The sequence below is a fragment of the Stomoxys calcitrans genome, chromosome 2 (genome assembly GCF_963082655.1).
Source record: "Stomoxys calcitrans chromosome 2, idStoCalc2.1, whole genome shotgun sequence".
NCBI classification, from domain to species: Eukaryota; Metazoa; Arthropoda; class Insecta; order Diptera; family Muscidae; genus Stomoxys; species Stomoxys calcitrans.
Genome location: NC_081553.1, coordinates 100,633,486 through 100,653,510, shown reverse-complemented (window position 1 = coordinate 100,653,510; position 20,025 = coordinate 100,633,486). Strand labels below are relative to the sequence as shown.

The window sequence follows — 20,025 nt, the reverse complement described above, 5'->3', positions numbered from 1 at the left end:
TCACGTATACGGTAATTCGCTGAATAAGTTTTAGCTAAGCGATCAGCCGACATTCAATTTGTTTTTACCCTCCACCATAGGATGGGGGTATACTAATTTCGTCATTCTGTTTGTAACACCTCGAAATATGCGTCTGAGACCCCATAAAGTATATATATTCTTGATCGTCATGTCATTTTAAGACGATCTAGCCTTGTCCGTCTGTCTGTCTCTCGGACTCTCTCTCTCTCTTTTTAGGCAAACAAAGAGTATTGAATAAGAACTGTTATGCTATTGGAGCTACATCAAGTTATAGTCCGATTCGGACCATAAATGAATGCTGAACATTGTAGAAGTCATTGTGTAATATTTAAGTCCATTCGGATAAGAATTGCGCCTTGTAAGGGCTCAAAATGCAAAGTCGGCAGATAGGTTTATATGGGAGCTGTATCAAGCTATTGATCGATTCAGACCATATTAGACACGTATGTTAAAGGTCATGCGAGAAGCCGTTGTACGAAATTTCTGCCAAATCGAATGAGAATTGCGACCTCTAGAGACTCAAGAAGTCAAGATCCCAGATCGGTTTATATGACAGCTATATCAGGTTATGGACCGAGTTGCGCCATACTTAGCACAGTTATTGGAAGTCATAACAAAACTTGTGCAAAATTTCAACCTAATCGGATAAGAATTGCGCCCTCTAGCGGCTCAAGATGCATGATCGGTTTAAATGGCAGCTATACGAGGTTGTAGACCGATTTCGATCATACTTCGCACAGTTTTTGGAAGTGATACCAAAACACCACGTACCAAAACGCCCTCTAGAGGCTCAAGAAGTCAAGACCCAAGAGAGGTTTATATGGCAACTATATCAAAACAAGGACCGATTTGGCCCATTTACAATCCCAACCGACCTACACCAATAAAAAGGATTTGTGCAAAATTTCGAGAGCCTAGCTTTACTCCTTCGAAAGTAAGCGTGCTTTCGACAGACAGACGGACATGGCTAGATCGACTTAAAATGTCATAACGATCACGAATATACATATATACTTTATGGGGTCTTAGAAGAATATTTCGAGGAGTTACAAACAGAATGACGAAACTATTGGGTTGCCCAAAAAGTAATTGCGGATTTTTAAAAAGAAAGTAAATGCATTTTTAATAAAACTTAGAATGAACTTTAATCAAATATACTTTTTTACACTTTTTTTCTAAAGCAAGCTAAAAGTAACAGCTGATAACTGACAGAAGAAAGAATGCAATTACAGAGTAACAAGCTGTGAAAAAATATGTCAACGCCGACTATATGAAAAATCCGCAATTACTTTTTGGGCAACCCAATAGTATACCCCCATCCTATGGCGGAGGGTATAAAAACGTCGGCGAAACTTTGGCTGAAAATAGTTGGAAAAGTGGTACTCTGTTTGTAATGAGGAAAATGGCAAAAAACTATTATAGTGGCAACACTTGAATCTATTGCCGGCATAATTTTTGTTTGTTTTAATGGTTTCAATGGTTCGTTTTCCTTTATTTATTTGGGAAAAAATATATAAAATAGAGAAAACAATGAGTGCAGATAAGGAAACGTGTTTTGGCATGGAAATAAAAATATTTGATTGCTGTCAAATTCCGCCCGGGGAATAGTTAAAAATTTTCGCGGCTATTCCGAAAGCAGAATAGAATACCAAACCTTACCCATGTGCAGGCGAAAAATTGAATTCGACATACACAAACCGAAAAAGATTCGATTTCGAGCGATTGTTGTTTGTTCGTGCGGATTATTGTTCGACATCCACAAACAGGCTATTTTAATGAGTTCATTGGGCGTATCCACTTTATGATTTTGTAAGTGACTTAACCTTTTATTAGTGAATCCATGACATAATTACCAGGTAGTGTACAGTACACAGATGAGTACAATTTCTCGCGAAGCGCACTATCTGTCAATGAGTATTGGTTGTTTGTGTGTATTATAGTTAAGAACCATACCACAAACAAACAACAAAAAATGGCGGGAACTAGTTCCTTACACAAAATCATAGTTGCACTCATGGCGAAACAATTAAATGTTGTCTCATTTGTACAACAACCATATATGTGTGAACCCTTCTGCTTGCCATCAATCTGATCGACGTTTTGCCAACACACACAAAGAAATTTGTGTGCGTGTGTGTATATGTGTGCGTAAATGAGCAGAGAATATGCGAGAAAGACGATAACAACAAAGAGAATGCAAACAAAAATCTGGCATGTTAATACCGTCAAACTTGGCCCGCAGTTAACAGCTGTTCACGTGAGACCACCTTATTTAATCCGCTTTAAGTTGCACTATTCGCCGATTTTGACAGATATTGCACTCAATATTTTGTTGTTGGGCATCTGGCACTACCTGTAAATGAATATATCTTGGAACCTACGATGATAACGGCGAAAACCAAACAAAACATTTTTATTTAAAGGTTGGTACTATATTCGTTTTTCACAGGTGAAACACGCATATTTGTCACCTTTGAAACACTACAAAAATCCCAACGATAACATGACATGATGGGTGTTCATAGTTCAGCCCGGTCGAACTTCAAAAATAATTTGGCGGTTGCTAATAAGTTTGCCAAAATGAAAATTTGTCCATGAAGCTTCCATTAAGAACCAGGGGCAAACTTCTCACATATCAATGAGATTTCTGTTTTTAATAGACGAATCCGAACGGCTACACCTGGCACGGGATAGCTGTGAGCACCACACCGGCTGAAATCGATCTGTGTGGTGTTCAGTGCTGTCACGAGAAGCCTAGGCTGCGAGCGACCGAGCGCGTCCACAGGTTGCGGATAGTGGAATGCTCCATACGGAGTAGCTGCAAAGGAGAGTCTCATTGAGAGGTCGGATGGCATGCTCGATATGACAAGGCGGGTTATTGGCGCCTTTAAATAACCAATGGCCACCCCGTTCCAGCGGCGATTGGTTCTTTGAAACGGAACGAGCTTCCTCTCCCACAGGAGCTTGACAAGGGTCGCCACCTCCACATGATAATGTGAATACAAAAACAACGGCAACACATCTTTAGGAAGAAGTTGGAATGGCTTCTTGCATGTCATAGTAGCTCACAAAAGGTTCAACAAAATATCTAAATTTACTTAACATATTTACGGTATATTTTCGGTACCAACACAATTACACTAGGATTTATGTTGTTGTTGTTGTTGTAGCAATTTATTGTGTTCTATCTTTCGGTCGTTCTCCAAGGACTACATTCACCCGGTAGCCGACAGCCGTGTAAGAGCTGTCAAATGTGACCCAAAATATTTTGGAACACTTAATGGTCGGAATTATTTCTCCATCGACCATCACAGTCAGCTCAGTATTCACCTCACGCATATTTGTAGTGAACAATGTGGCTGAAGATTTGGTGGCAGATAACTTCGGATTTCTTACAGCGAAATATGAGGCATGTTCGTTAAGGTATACGTTCAACCTATCGCAGATGTCAACAACGGGTGGGGGGCCTGATGCCATGATCGTACAATCGTCCGCATATGATCTCTATGCCGTCTGGAGGTGGTGGAATCGAGGATAGGTAGAGGTTAAACAGTGCCGGATATATCACCACACCTTGGGGAACTCCCTGTTTCACTCTACGGTGCTTCTTATCCCTATATTCCACAAATGACTGGCGACCACACAGTTAATTCGCGACCCAGCGTTTCAGGCCTGGCTGGAGGGACTTGTTGGCGATGTCCTCAAATAATTTGACATGGCTGGCCCTGTCAAATGTCTTCGATAGGTCCAGTGCCACGAGGACCGTCCTATCACATTGCCTGGGCTGATTGAAGCCTCCGCAAATGTGTGCAGTGATGGCATGCAAAGCTGCCAGTTGTGCTACGCAGTCTTCGAAATCCATGTTGATGCTCGGCGAATGAAAATTCTCCTACGGGGCTCGGAAGGAGCAATGCCTTAAGCGTCTTTGCTACTGGTGAGAGAAGGGAGATCGGTCTGTACGACTCTCCAAGCACGGGTCCTTTCAAGGCTTCAGTAGCGGGATCACTCTGCCTATATCCAGGCATCGGGAACTATAAGAGTGTTCAAAAACAGGTCGAGGACAGTAGTAAGGTACTCAACTCCAGGTGAATCCAGATTAATTGTACCTTAGTGCTACTGTTAGGTCATAAGCCTAAAAAAACTTTTTTTATATTTCACATATTTTTCATTTAAAGATTTTTTAAGGTAAGTTTAATGTGAAAATCTTTATGTTGTATTGGATATTTATCGGTATCCACTTGGCCAATCTGTCACACATTTTTGATGATAAAAATGGAACAAATGATTAAATTCTTTAGTTTAATTAAATCATAAAATACAGCCAGTATTAAAATAAAACACAGCGTATGTAAAAAAATTATCGTGTGTGAAGACGCCATATCGATAACGCTGTTCCATAATAATCGACACTTGGGTCCGTTGCGCATTATAATTTATGTAAACACAAGTACAAAATAAAAACCATACCGGCATAGTTATTAAATCGTTATATCGGCAGAATTAAATTTGTTGTTAATTTGTTTACAAACATGTATCAAAAATTGGAGGAACCAAAGCCACCAGCAACCCTTCTGGGGAAATATATTAAGGTTTTTCTGGTTGTAGCTTTGTATTGGTACGATCGTATTGTATTGTTTTTGGATTCCAGTAGTCAGTGGTCAATGCTGTGGATTTTTCTCTCACCTTTCAGGTTCATTTCCATATTGACCGTGTTTGTGAATAAGCACTTATTAAGCAGCGAGAGCGTTAAGTTGGAAGCACCACTTTTTGTCACCTGGTTTCAGTGCGTTGTTAGTGCTCTCATTTGTTTCCTAATGAGCCGTTTGTCTAAACTTTATCCGTCGGCTATCACTTTTCCAGAGGGCAATCCCTTGGACATTGATACATTTCGTAAGGTAAGAATCAATAAATGCTTAAAATGATTTTGGCTCATTTAGATACTTTCGATATGCAGGGAAATGCATAAACTAATTATTTTTCTATTGGTTATACAAAACCAGTAAGCAAGGACAAAAGTCGGGCGGTGGCGCTGTATAATACCCTGCACTATGTGAGAGCTATATTCTAAACCAATTTTGATGGACCTCGGCGGATGTTTTCATATGGGTTATTAAACAATCCGTATCAAATCTCGAGCAAATATGTTCAAAATTTAATAACTACGGTTGACAAAAGACAACATTATTGCATATTACCCAAAATCTGACGATCTTATATATGGGAGCTACATATAAATCTGTATCGATTTTGACCAAACTTCATAGATGTTGTGGTAGTCATCGAGAAAAGCGTTGTACAAAATTTTGACATAATTGGTCAATAAATGCACATGCTGTGGCTCTTGGATCGAAAACCGGGCGATATACATGTATGGCAGCTATATCTAAATCTGATCCGATTTCTATGAAATTCACTAGTAATCTTGAGAGTCAAGAGGAAAATTTTACTTTACAATTGAGCACTTTATAGCAATATTTCTCATAATCGGACGAACATATACATGGGAGATATATCTGAACTGATTTCGAGCAAACTTGATAGATATTGTGGAAGTCGTCATGGAAAGCGTTGTGCAAAATTTTGGTCGGATTGGTCAGTAAATGCGCTTGCAGTGGCTTTAGGAGTAAAAACGGGTGATATATTTATGATAGCTATATATAAATCTGAACTGATTTCTACGAGAGTCGAGAGGAAATTCTTCCCACCAAATTTCAAAAGAATCGGTTAACAAATGAAAATTTTATTGCATTATTACTGCAAATCGGACGAACATATTTACGGGAGCTATATCCAAATCTGAACCGATTTTTTTCAATTTCTATAGGCTTCGTCTCTGGGCGGAAAAACATGCCTGTACCAAATTTGAAGTCGATCGTATGAAAATTGGGACCTGTAGTATTTGGCTGTAGCAGGGTATAAAGACAAATCTGACTTTGGTTTCCATGACAATAGAAGGCATCCCAATACATTAAACGGATAGTTCGAATCCTGGCGAGAGCATCAGAAAAAATTAGCAGCCGTGGTTATCCCCGCCAAATGCTGGCAATATTTGTGTGGTACTATACCATGTAAAAACTTCTCCCCAAAGAGGTGTTGCACTGTGATATGCCGTTTTGACTCGGCCATAAAAAGTAGTCCTTTTATCATTGAGCTTAAACATGAATCGGACAGCACTCATTTGGAGGGTGAAAAGTTTGCTCCTATTCTCCTAATTCCCATTGCATCGCCTGATCCGATAAATTACTTTTCCTAGAAGTCCTTCATTTCATTAGGATTAGACTTCCTCCCCTTAATTCCATCCATTGTCCTTACTTCCGACTTCATAATCTCTCAACGCCTTACTTTCATTAATCTGAAGAAATTTCATTGAAACGGCTCGGGAAAAAACACCAATCGCCGCTTCACTTACTTACAGTCGGGAACAATCCGTAAAGAAGTCTGCATTACATATATTACCATTATTATGCAATTACATGGCAGCCAGTTGTACGTACCGGATTGACCCGATGGAGTTCTTCATCGGCAAGGACTGCCGTTTTAGTGTATAACACACTGCTACAACAACAACCAGAGTTCTGTAGCTACAATTGGCTCCATCAAGTACGGAGGTGCTCAGACATTGTGTAGTCCACAGTGCCTGGGATGTCAGACCATTAGCGAAGCCAGCTCAGCTTTTTGAAATTCTGGGGAGGGGCTTCGCCCAACCCCAAAGGACTTTTTACGCTAATGTATCGAAACAACAACAAATACTTATGTATCTTGCACCACTTATTATGCCATTGCTTACCTATATACTTCTTTTCAGATACTTCCCCTTTCGATTTTATTTACATTGATGGTGGGCACAAATAATCTATGCCTTAAATATGTTGGAGTTGCATTCTACTATGTTGGCCGTTCACTTACGACCGTCTTTAATGTCATCCTAACCTACATGATACTAAAACAGAAAACCAGTTGCTCTAGCATTCTCTGTTGTGCGGGCATTGTTGCCGGATTTATGCTGGGTGTCGATCAAGAAAGTCTAACCGAATCCTTTTCATGGCGTGGTACCATATTTGGTGTTTTAGGCTCCCTGGCCTTGGCCATGTATTCGATACATACAAAAAAGGCTCTACATCATGTCAAACAGGAAGTTTGGCTATTGTCCTACTACAATAATCTTTACTCTTCGGTAATATTTCTTCCCTTAATCATACTCAATGGAGAGCTAGAGGCGATAATAACATATCAAAATATATTTGAATTTTGGTTTGTTATAACGATGCTGATGGGCGGTGTATGTGGATTTGCCATTGGTTTTGTAACGGCATTACAAATAAAGGTAAGTTTTTGTCATTGATCCATTGATTGATTTTTTGAAAATTAATTTTAATAATAGAATATTAAATTTTTATAAAAAGAATACAAAAATTATTTACAAAAAAAAAATCACAACCAATTACAGAGGGAAATCGATCTGTATGTAGATTAGGTTGAAAAAAAGGATGCGGATATTAGGCCGCCCATGCCAATATGGACATACACCTAAGCCAGTAATCGGCTTGTTGTACGCTCCGAATACTAAAATGTAACCTTGAAAAAGAAAAGCTGCGTCAGGAATTCCGTGCTACTTACAAAATCACAAATTTGTTTGCATACCACGCCCTTATGTTGGTTCATGTCTAAGTTCATTGTGTTGCTGTTGTTCTAACAGTTTTGTACACTGAGCCATGGGATTGTCTGATATTGTGGCTCCACCTTAGTGATAGCCGCCAAAGCCGTGCATGACATAGGAAACACTCCAAAGTCTTATCTCCTTCTCTACATGCCCTTCACATGCTATCACTTGCCGCACCGATTATGATATCTATGTGTCCCGTTATGATATCAAAAGCTATACCGACCTCTTTCTTACTTTCCTACCTTTCAGTAGTAGTCTCGTGAATGTAAATCTTCCAATTCAGACTCCTGTCCAAGATAATTCCTAAGTATTTGGCTTTTTCAGATATTGAATTGTTTGAATTGAGGAAAGTGGTTCTTGGCCCACCTTCGTCTTGCTCGTGAAAAGACATATTTCAGTCTTCACAGGGTTAACATTCAAAACCCCTATGTCCAACCTGATATAGCTCTCAGATAAGAAAAGCTGTAACTACTGTCGTGAGCAATCAGCGGTATCGAGTGAAGAGGCCGGACATACAGCCTCTTGCTTAAATACTGAGTACCTGTGATATTCCAGGAGGCCACCGTATCCAGAGGTTAATATGTCCGCCTGGATTCGAATCCTGGCGAGAACACCAGAAAACAATTTTCAGCGGTTGTTGTTGTAGCAGTTTGTTGTGTTCTATCTTTCGTTTGCTTGATTCTGTTGAATGTCAAGATCCAGGAACTCTGCGACTAAGATGGGGGGCGTCCACAGGGTTCTGGGTCTGAGTCGAGTGGGTCTGGCTGGGCACTTAAACAGATGACGTGTATCGTGCGGTCCCTGGTTACAATCGGGACATACATCTTGTAAGTCGGCATCAATCATTGCTCTGTAAGAGTTGAGGCGGCTTCATCTGCCGGAAAGTAATTGAGCCAGAACTACTCTGGTCTACCGTGTCTACATGAATGTTATCTATACCTGCTTTATATGCCGCTTGATCTAGAGGTTTTCTCTTGTAACGTTGAACCTCACGCTCTAGATCATGTAGATCTGCCTTAAGGCTTCTGGGCGATGGATATCTATCCACAAGATCATGATTTGGATGGTCGCTGCGATAACAGCCCAAAAGATATTGCTTAGACAGCATGTAGTTATGTCTTCGCACTGGTAGGATCATTGTCTCCTGATGGAGGTAGTCCACATGAGAACTGAGCAGACAGCCCGTCGCAGTTCGGAGGGCGGCCGTCTGACAGATCTGAATACAATTCCACTGCGTGTCACAAAGCTGACGAGACCACACTGGCGCTGTATAACCTACCACAGACTGGCCAATAGCTTTGTACGTGGTCCACAAGGTTTCTTTGTCTGCACCCCAAGTGCTGTCAGCAAGTGATTTGAGGACCTTGTTTCTACTTTTGACTTCATCGCAAATTGCTGTGGCATATTGGAAGAATGTGTAAGAGCTGTCAAATGTGACGCCAAGTATTTTGGGACACTTGATGGTCGGAATCATTTCTCTATCGACCATCACAGTCAGCTCAGTATTCACCTCACGCGTATTTGTAGTGAACAATGTGGCTGAAGATTTGGTGGCAGATAACTTCGGATTTCTTGCTGCGAAATATGAGGCAAGTTCGTTAAGGTAGACGTTCAACCAATCGCAGATGTCAACAATGGGTGATGGGCCTGATGCCATGATCGTACAATCGTCCGCATAAGATACGATCTCTATGTCGTCTGGAGGTGGTGGAATGGAGGATAGGTAGAGGTTTAACAGTGCCAGAGATATCACCCCACTTTGGGGAACCCGTTTCACTCTACGGTGATTCGACTTCTTATCCCTTAATTCACAAATGACTGACGACCACACAGATAATTCGCGACCCAGCGTTTCAGGCCTGGCTGGAGGGACGTGTTGGCGATGTCCTCAAATAGTTTGGCATGGCTGACCGTGTCGAATGCCTTCGATAGGTCCAGGGCCTAGGCTGATTGAAGCCACGGCAAATGTGTGCGGTGATGGCATGCAATGCTGTTTTGCTATGCAGTCTACGAAATCCTTGTTGATGCCCGGCGAATGAAGTTCTCCTTCGAAGCTCGAAAGGAGAAGGGAGATCGGTCTGTACGACTCCCCCAAACTCGAGTCCTTCCCAGGCTTCAGTAGCGGGATCACTCTGCCCATTTTCCAAACATCGGGAACTATAAGAGTGTTCATAGACAGGTTAAGGTACTCAACTCCAGGTAAATCCAAATTCTTCAACAGCCTTGGATGATATGGCGCCACAGATGACATTTGTAACTTCGCCCAGAGTAAATTGTGATGGCTGTCCATCGGCTCAGACCACGAATACGGCGAATGACTCTCCTCCTTGCCCTGTCACTTTCGGGATGAACAATAAATTGACGGTTGAACAACCTGGCGCACCGCTTCGCATCAGTCACGGTTACTTCGCCAAAAGTGACTGCGGTCCTGTAATCCCGTCTACTGGGGTTCGAGAGTGACTTAACAGTAGACCACAGCTTGCCTCAAATTCCGCTTATGTTCGTTGACTAGCCTGTTTATTTCCAGATTCAGCTCGCTGATTCTGGGGTTAGTGGAGTCCATACAACAAATCCCATAACACTCGTCTGCGAGTACCACTGCCTGCGCCGGGAAATTGGGCCGCACTTTGTGTATTCGAGCGGCTGGTATAAAGCGAGCCGATGCTGCGTTAATGATGTTTTCCCCCTAATGTTGGAAACTTTTTTGCCATGTAAAAACTTTACTTCAAATAGGTGAGGTACCCCATTCGCACTCGGGTATAAAAAGGAGGCCCCTTATCACTGCGTTTCTTAGAGTTTCAATATTGAACGACTTTTCGATCTGTCGTCTTGAGCGCAATTCTAATCTGAATAATAAAAAAAAAATATTAATGTGAGCTTTAGTTAAGACATAGGGCCATAAAACCATTCAAAAAGGCTTTGCCGACCTCTAATGCAGATACATCACCTCATTCTTATTTCTATTCCTACTCCATTTTCAGATAACATCTCCATTAACGCATAATATCTCGGGCACAGCCAAGGCTTGTGCACAAACTGTGATAGCCACACAATGGTATAATGAGCACAAATCCTTTCTTTGGTGGACCTCAAATATTGTGGTGTTGGCAGCAAGTGCTGCATATACACGCGTCAAACAATTGGAAATGCTACGACAGCACAATCGTTCCACGGCAGTCACTACGCAAAAAGCATGATTTTTTTATATTTTCTGATTTACAATGTAAGTCAAAAATGTAGTCTTTGACAAAAGAATTTTTTTTAAAATTTTAATTGCAAAAATTTTGCAAAAGCATGTGAATTTGTACCATTAGTAATTACATTTAAGGCATAGAATCTTGTATACATATTAGTGGGCTTGATTTGTATGGATGTTAAAAAGAAGAATTAAGAATCGTACAGCAGAAACGTTGTCTAAAATTCGAAGAAATTTCTCTGAAGAAACCATGGACCAAACCCTAATCCATTTTCAAGTCGAGAGGCGCTGATTAGGATTTTATTTTAGATACATGGTTTCGGAGAATTTTATATAGTTTACGTTTTTGGTATACGATTTAAAAAAAATCAACTCTCCCTAATACATATTGTACATTTGTATGTATCATCAGTAGGATTTACCAAAGCGTCTTAAGTTAAAAAAAAACACAAAAACAAAAAATGTTGTACCATTTCATTTAAAATATCCAAATTCCTAATAAACATAAGTTTTAATTAATTGTTAATTAATCTTAATGAATGAATTTTTTTTTGTATATTATATTGTAAACAGGTAGACTAAATTTTGCGCTAATGTGTTTAGAAGCCTTTCTTTATAAGTTTCTCAAGCAACTCATCCATTATATACGAGTATGCCAATATGTTGCCAAGTGAAATGGAATTCTGCATAGAAACGATCATTTTTGGGGGAGTTGGCATCTTCTGCAAAAGTTGGATTAAAATTTCACGATTTGGAATATGCGCACAAAAAATAAAAAAAAACACCAGGGGCCACAATAAAAACACCAATCAAAAGAAGTTGAAACACATTCACAAAATGTAATATCGAATCAATGAATTGGGTTAACCTGTATATTATCCCTTTCACTGCAATGGAAAAACTTTTTTGACAAACGCTGGAAACCAGAAGTAACCCAACAAGGTCGAAAGCACGAGCGCTGTCATAGCAAGAATACCCAACCAAAAACTTCGAATAATAAAGTATGATTTTAAATTAAAATGTAAGTCTTCATTAAAAGAGAGAAAAACTTTCATAACATGTTTGTCCTTAGAGAAAATTTCATAGAAATTTTGTCTTTGGAGAAAATTTCATAGAAATTTTGTCTTTGGAGAAAATTTCATAGAAATTTTGTCTTTAGAGAAAATTTCATAGAAATTTTGTCTTTAGAGAAAATTTCATAGAAATTTTGTCTTTAGAGAAAATTTCATAGAAATTTTGTCTTTAGAGAAAATTTCATAGAAATGTGGGACCACGTGGGACCTGGGGGTCCATCCCTTTCCCAAGACACCCCCAAGCGGGACTTATTTACTTACCATGGGAATATGGGGCTCAAATTAAAGGTATTTAAGTGTAAAAGTAATTGCGGATTTTTCATATAGTCGGCGTTGACAAATTTTTTCACAGCTTGTAACTCTGTAATTGCATTCTTTCTTCTGTCAGTTATCAGCTGTTACTTTTAGCTTGCTTTAGAAAAAAAGTGTAAAAAAAGTATATTTGATAAAAGTTCATTCTAAGTTTTATTGTGTATTAAGGTGAGCCTCCTAGCCACCCATCAATGTCCAACCGAGTATTGGGTGCACCTCGTGTCACCTACCGGCTGTCGAATCCAAGATACGGGTAGTGGCAGTTGCCCAACAACAAAATATTGAGTGCACTATCTGTCAAAATCAGTGACAAGTGCAACTCTGATTTTGTGTATGTTACTAGTTCGCACCATTTTTCGTTTTTGAGTGTGTTCTGGTTCTTAACTACAATACACACACACACACAATCAAAGCTGGATGATAGATAATGCACTTCGCGAGAAAAAAATTTACTCAGCTGTTTACGGTACACTACCTGGTAATTATGTCATGCAATGATGAACAAAACTCGTGCCGGGTAAACAAATTATTGACACCGTTATAAAAAAATCACGCCATATTTTCAATAAACTACAAACACAAAATTGTACTTTTGTCCATTATTTTTAAATAACAACCTTTTAGAATACCGTTGCCAATGATAATAAACAAACATTTGTTGCCCACCATGTAGGCGGCTAAGTTATGCCCCACGCAAGTTGGTTACCAAAACGCAAATGAATTTACAATAACTGACATGGGACTTTGCTCAATGAAGCGTCAAAATTTTCTGTGCTGTCAAAAATCCTACTAGCCCCTGGGCTACTCAAAAATAATTTACCATCTTAATGTCATATTTTTACTATCCCTACAAATTTGCATTCGACACACAGCCAAAGATAAGGATTTTGAACTTTCCACATATACTGCTTGGTGGCGCTTGGGAAAATATGTAAATGAGAACTATCTAAGAACATGCCACAAGCATAATTCTGCTTTCAATGGCATGCAGTTTGCGTCTTTTGATTTTTCTAAATATGCATTATTTTCTTTCCCGTGAAGGAAAATGCACCTATATAGGGTTTCGGCAGTCTTGGCTTCCAATATGTGTATCTTTTTTTTATTTCCCTTCTTTTTGCTGTAAAGTTTAATTTTTTCGGCAGAGCTCCTTGCTTTGAAAAAAAATATTGAGTGCACTAACTGTCAAAATCATTGATTAGTGCAACTCTGATTTTGTGTATGTTACTAGTTCGCACCATTGTTCGTTGTTTGTGTGTTTGTCACAGTTCTTAACTATAATACGCACACACAACCAAAACTCGTTGACAGATAATGCACTTCGCGAGAAAAAAATTGTACTTAGCTGTTTACTGTACACTACCTGGTAAATCGTGGTTATTTCAAACCTTTTTTGAACATTGCAATAAAATTCTATGTATGGCAACCACGTAATAAGTTATCGATAAACCTAACGGCTGCCACTGATAAATAAATAATTCGCTTCTCGGAATAGGATGGTTCAGAAAAGCGCCATTTATAGAAACATTTTGAAATTTGTCATGATTTCGTCATCTTTGGAAACTTTTCTAGAAATGGGCCTGCAAGGATTTCACTGTTTTGGTCTGTTTCCTGATTATGAATTCAAGGAAAAACCATTGAGTTTGGACGACATACAGCGGTCAAAAAAAGTATTCATCATTAGCAAAATTGATAATAAATTCACTTATTTTGGGTAATTGAAGAAAATTTAAAGTAAACAAATAATGCAGTTTTATGCAATAGTTTATTTTTCGTAATATGTTTTAAAATAAATTCAAAAAATAAATTTATTTAGCGCAAAAAATGCAATTTTATATAATAACACCAAAAACAGAACAAAAAAAGTATTCATCATTGATGTGCTATCATCAAAGTCAAATTCAAATATTATTTGGGAATCCCCCTTTTCTGTTTTATTTAGTAAAGGAGGCTTTGCCCTTGACAGCAAATATTTAATTTCATTGAAAATATAGTTTTTGTCAAAATGGGTCGTAAGCAAAACGAGGTTTCTGATGAGGTAAAAGTTTTGATAATAAAACACCACAGGAATGGTTTAACTCAAAAAACTATCAGTGAAATATTAAATAGACCACGATCTACTATACAATCCATCATCAGAAAGTGGACAGAAACGAAAACTGTTGACAATAAACCAAGATCTGGTCGACCAAAAGCACTTTCAGTTGGAGATGTGCGTTGGCTAGTGCGGCAAGTTCAGAAAACTCTGAAGACAAATGCGACCATTCTTCGTAAAAACACTATGGAATATTTAGGGAAGGAAGTTACTACACAAACAATTCGAAATACACTCAAAAGACATAGTTACAGAGGAAGAACTGCACGTAAGAAGCCCTTTATAAATAAAATAAACCGAGTGAAAAGGCTAAACTTCGCAAAAATGTATGTAAAACAGCCCGAATCATTTTGGAAAACAGTCATTTTTGCAGACGAGAGCAAGTTTAATCTTTTTGGGTGCGATGGAAAGGTCATAGTGTACAGAAAACCAAATACAGAGCTTGAAGAACGAAACACAGTTGCTACTGTAAAACATGGTGGAGGTGGTTTAATGGTTTGGGGGTGTATGGCGGCTTCAGGAGCGGGAAATCTTGAAATTATTAATGGAGTAATAGATCATAAGTATTACATTGACATTTTAAAGAGGAATTTAAAAGATAGTGCTGTAAAACTTGGGCTTGGTAATAACTTTCAATATTATCAAGATAATGACCCCAAACATTCTGCTTTAAATACCAAGATGTGGATGCTGTATAACTGCCCCAAAGTCATTAAAACTCCTCCTCAAAGTCCCGACTTGAACCCAATTGAACATCTTTGGGAACATCTCGAACGCAAATTGAGAACGCGCAATTTTTCGAGCAAGAGTCAAATGCAACAGGTGATAATGGAGGAATGGACTAATATAGACCAAAATATAACCGCTAAATTAGTCCTATCGATGTCAAACCGTTTAAAAGAAGTTATAAGACGCGGTGGTCGAATAACAAAGTATTAATTTTTTTAAATTATGTTATTTATTTTTTTGTTTTTTTGCAATGATGAATACTTTTTTTGTTTAATTTTTTGTGTTCAGCTGTAAAATGGCCCTTTTTGTTCCAATAAATACTATTTTTTTTCTTTAAAAACAATGAAATTGTGTACATATATATCACACAAGTACTACTGCATCATTAGTTTAATATGTTTTTATTCCAATTGTCTTTTGTAGACTTATTAAAAAAAAAACATTGAATGATGAATACTTTTTTTGACCGCTGTACATACATTTGGTTAAAATGTATGAGTAAAACAAAAAGGATTGTAACCCTTGTAAGAGAATGAACTACTTCAAGGGGCCAAAGGCTGCCGATTATCCCATCGATCTTAACGAGGGGTATTCTAAGTTGCTCTTTAAAGGGCGGAATTGCGTGGAAGCAAAAAAATCCAGATTGTATTTACCCTTGAGATATGTCATGTCGCCTCATGAAAGTATGAGAGCAGTAAACGATGGAACAACAATGGTCTTTACCAGCCTTCGTGTTTTAAAAGAAATAATGGGGTGCTGTTATAAGTCTTTTCAGAATTTTCATTTTTGCATCTCGCGTTCTAACTCCAACTTGTATATGACGGGGCCGTTGGTTCATCACACAGAGGATCAGACATACTACCATCATTTAAGGTTGAAGCAAATTTCATTTTCTGGTATGTATTATAAAAATTTATCAACCGACAATATGTTTTTAGAGTATACTAGACGAACCGGGCCCGCGGCGCCTCTTTTGCTCTCTTATGTCTTTTATTTGTCTGTTTATTGGTTTTTATGTTGTTGTAGCAGTGTGTGGTACACTGAGGCGGCAGTCGTTCCCAATGAAGGGATCCATCAGGTCAACCGGTACGTACAACCGGCTGTCATGGGATTGCATAGTTGCTATGGGATCAGAGATGGTCTGCCGAAAATCCGACGTATATGACATACATTGCCAACGCATAATTCTATACTTTGAGGCGTATTTTGGGGGTGGCATGGACCCCGTCGTAGAGACTTGGTCCTAAAAGTGAGTATCAAATTCGTCCTCTACTCCCAAATAGCTTTTATTTGACCTTCATATTGTAATGGTCGGTAAATATGTCAAATTTGAAAGGTGTTTTGAGGTGGCTCATGTAACGACCTGGCATAGGTCACATCTTCTAAGTACCGGTTGCTACCTTTGTATCCGGCCGTGCTCAGGGAAATGGGGTGGTGATCTTGGTCTTAGAAGATGCGTTAGGGCCTATTACAAAAACCAAAAGTTAGGTAGCATAAACCCTGATGAATAATAACGGCACATAGCGATAAGATAATAAAAACATAAAACAAACGATAAATTGGAAGTCTTCGAGTAAAAGAGGACTAATTTTCCCCTTTGTTCATTACCCTCCCACCTATGTTATCCTATTTAGATGTCATTGGATAACCCTTGTCGATTGCGCTACTTCCGCCCTAAATCTTTCGTAGAAATAAAATTATCCAACTAATTCATTTTATAAGTTATTTATAATAAAACAATAAACAATCATTCTAGGAGTAGTGTATCAAAATTTAAGGTAAAATAACAAAGTGTTAAAATCGTTACTATTTTATAGGGAAAAATTAATAATTGTAAGAATACTATTTTTGTTGAATATATAGTTTAAACATAAGTAATTAATAATTATAAAAAAAAAATCAATATTAAGTGTTTTATCAATGAATATTTGAACATTTTAAATTGCAAGATATTAAGTAGGAAAAAATATATATATATATATATATATATTTATAGCAAATTTAAGATAATACGTGTTTTTTTTTTTTCATGAATACTTTAAGTGGAGTGGAAACCTTTCGACTGATTAAATGTGAAAAAAAACTCATCTTTAGATCCTTGAAGTTGACCGCAGGCCTGTTGACGCATCTTGATCCAAAAAAAAAAACTGCAAAATTTCCACTCTACCAGGATTAAATTAAATATGAATGATTTGTGTGCTTAGAAATAGATTCTTCTTCTTCTTTTTTTTGGCAAATCCACAATTCTTCAAACTTTGCCGCTGTCCTTATTAGAGTATGTTTATTGAATTATTTGACGTTGACCATTTGGTGTAATGTGGGAACTTGACCAATGCTTCGGGCGTTATCGTTATCGTTTTTTCTAGGCCACCTTCATTGAAAATTAAAACCTTTCGACTTGCGGCCCCCTATGCACTCACCCGAACAATGGATACCATATTTTTTGTTTTTAGGTTACTGTAAGAGTTGCAAGTGCTTTTTAGGGGTGGGGTGGCTGGCCCCCTAGGTATTTCACTTCAAATACGAATATCAAATTCGTAAGGTGTTTTATGAGGTAAAGTGCCAATTAGATACTTCAACACAACTTTTAATGTCATATTCGTAATCTACTCCCAAACATCTTTCATTTGAATCCAAAACTGACAAGAACGTTTTGTTATTCTAGTAGAAGCCAATTACTTACATTAAGTCTTATTGCCACTGCGGCTATGAGACTTAAGGCGATGGAAGAATGGATTGAGGATGGGAGCATCTCATGCCATCGGTATAATCGTGGCGACGATAGGAAATCTGGAAGGAAGGGAACCGGTTTCCGAAAGGATACCTGAGATAAACCTTGAAGTCGAGTGCGAGGCACTGCTGCCATCGGCACAGTCTTGGATTGACGGAACCCTAGTATTGTCATCTGGAAGATCATGTTACACGAATGGATCAAAGCTAGAGGACAGAGTGGGCCTGGGTGTTTAAATTGAGGACTGAGATCTGTTTTTGACTGCCAAGCGGAGATCCGGGCGATCACGGAATGTGTGAAGTGGTGTGGTGCTAACGCGAGGACGTCGAGTGTGAACATCTTTACCGACAGTAAAGGTGCCATAAGGGCAATAACAATCAGTACGGTAAGATCACAAACAGTCTTGCAGTGTAAGAAGGAAATTAACGCCTTCTCTGAGGATGGCAAATCCACATCGGGCCATAAGTAAGGGGAAATTAAAAGGCAGACGATTTGGGGGTGAAGGCCAGGGGACTGTCGTCAATATACTTTGTTTACCCGAAGCCTTTCGGGTCGACGCAGTTCGAGTTAAGGGAGTGGGCAACGAAGCGCATGCAAGATTGTGGAACGACGAAACGGTCGGTAGGACGGCGAAAATCCTATGGAGAATCCTATGGACGGCGAAAAAGTAGGTTAGTATAGCTATTGGTATCATAATGGGACACATAGGACTCACTTATGTAAAATCGGTGCGGCAAGTGAGAGCATGCGGGGAACATGATGAGACGTTGAAGCATTTCTTTTCCGACATGAACCAACTTAGGGGAGTGGTATTGAAAACAATTAAGGATTTTGTAAGGAGTACGAATTCTTAACTTAAAATTGTCTTTTTAGAGGTTACTTTATAGTTTTTGGAGCGCACAACAAGCCGATTACTGACAAAGTTGTATGTCCATAGTGGCATGGGGCGGATTAATATCTGCACTCTCTTTTCAACCTAATCTTTGTCGTCAAGCCCATGTCTCTTTTCAACCTAATCTTTGTCGTCAAGCCCATGTTGATGAGCAAGATCAAGCCACATATTTGCATGTGGAGGTAGCGATTTTCATCAATCTCCTAAAGGTGAGCATGTTCGTGCCGATCCATGGTACCAATCGTAGCAGGAATATGATGGCCATTGGTTTTTTTAAGGTGCCAATAACTCGCCATGTCATATCGAGTACCGTAGGCTCTCCGTATTCTGACAAGAGCCGGTGTCGTTCATCCTCTCCGGTAGCGCTCAACTGAGCTGCTTATGACAATGATGAGCACCACATATGTAGATCGGAGCCAAAAGTTGCAGCGTGTGAGGTGCTCATAGTTATCCTGTGCCATTGATTATTTAATGTCGGTTCAGACTCCGCAGCCCTGCTCACTATATGTCCAAGGCAATGTATACGTTGTATTTCCAAAAGCTTACCTTAGTCGATGTCAATGTATATACGGAAGAATTTACTTTACAGCGTGGGACTTAAGACTAACATACATACATAGGTGGAAATATTTGACGTTTTTGCCGACACCAGATAGGATGTAGAAAATGTTCCAGTCAGTTTGGATTACACCCTACCTGAGCCGCTTTTTGATAACAATTACTGTGCCACTATTCCTGATAGAACCGATTGGAACTATACCTGGTAACAGTAGTTACATAGACTTTTATACGGATGGTTCCAAACTAAACGACCAGGTGGACTTTGGGTGTACTCTAAAAGGTTACCCGACCACTGCAGTGTGTATCAAGCAGAGATTCTTGCAATTAAGGAATTGGTGAAATGGCTAAGATATAATGCCATTACGACGATTGGCATAAATATCTTCTCAGACAGCCATTAAATCCCTGGAGAACATATTTCTGAACACAAAAACCGCCCTCGGCTGTCGCAGATTTCTCAACGAGATGGCTGAACAGTTCAAAATTCACCTGTTCTGGGTGCCGGGTCACAGAGATATCCCAGGGAATTCTAAAGCAGACGAGCTTGCGAGACTAAGAACTACCTTACACACTCCAGGAACACTGGAATCTGTGGGTATGCCTCTAGCGACATGTAAGCTAAGTTTTCAGAACCAGGCCCGAAGGGTAACGAATGATAGATGCTCACTAAGAGGGGGATGTGAGCATTCCAAAACTATGTGGCCTCATCTAAACTTGGTCTACTGCTTTGCTGTCATTGGCTAGAACACACGTCT

The 20,025-nt window shown here is 39.1% G+C and overlaps 1 protein-coding gene across 2 annotated transcripts; it reads left to right on the top strand.

Moving 5' to 3' along the window:
* Positions 1-4,483: 4,483 nt before the first annotated feature.
* On the top strand, positions 4,484-11,906 carry LOC106093810 (GDP-fucose transporter 1). Of its 2 annotated transcripts, XM_059362904.1 has the most exons (5): positions 4,484-4,636; positions 4,712-4,916; positions 6,827-7,345; positions 10,666-10,907; positions 11,454-11,906. In XM_059362904.1, the coding sequence occupies exons 1-4, from the start codon at positions 4,551-4,553 to the stop codon at positions 10,879-10,881; spliced, it is 1,026 nt and encodes a 341-aa protein (XP_059218887.1). In that variant the 5' UTR covers positions 4,484-4,550; the 3' UTR covers positions 10,882-10,907; positions 11,454-11,906. The 2 variants fall into 2 exon arrangements, with proteins under 2 accessions (XP_059218887.1, XP_059218888.1); XM_059362905.1 differs by lacking the exon at positions 11,454-11,906 and having other exon boundaries at positions 10,666-11,416.
* The last annotated feature ends 8,119 nt before the right edge of the window (positions 11,907-20,025 follow it).

What these genes read in the sequence shown, in the direction of transcription:
- LOC106093810 (XM_059362904.1), top strand. Translation starts at nt 4,551, where the DNA reads ATGTATCAAAAATTGGAGGAACCAAAGCCACCAGCAACCCTTCTGGGG. An exon ending in ACATTGATACATTTCGTAAG is followed by an intron (nt 4,917 to 6,826) that starts GTAAGAATCAAT and finishes ACTTCTTTTCAG; the next exon opens with ATACTTCCCCTTTCGATTTT. An exon ending in TAACGGCATTACAAATAAAG is followed by an intron (nt 7,346 to 10,665) that starts GTAAGTTTTTGT and finishes CTCCATTTTCAG; the next exon opens with ATAACATCTCCATTAACGCA.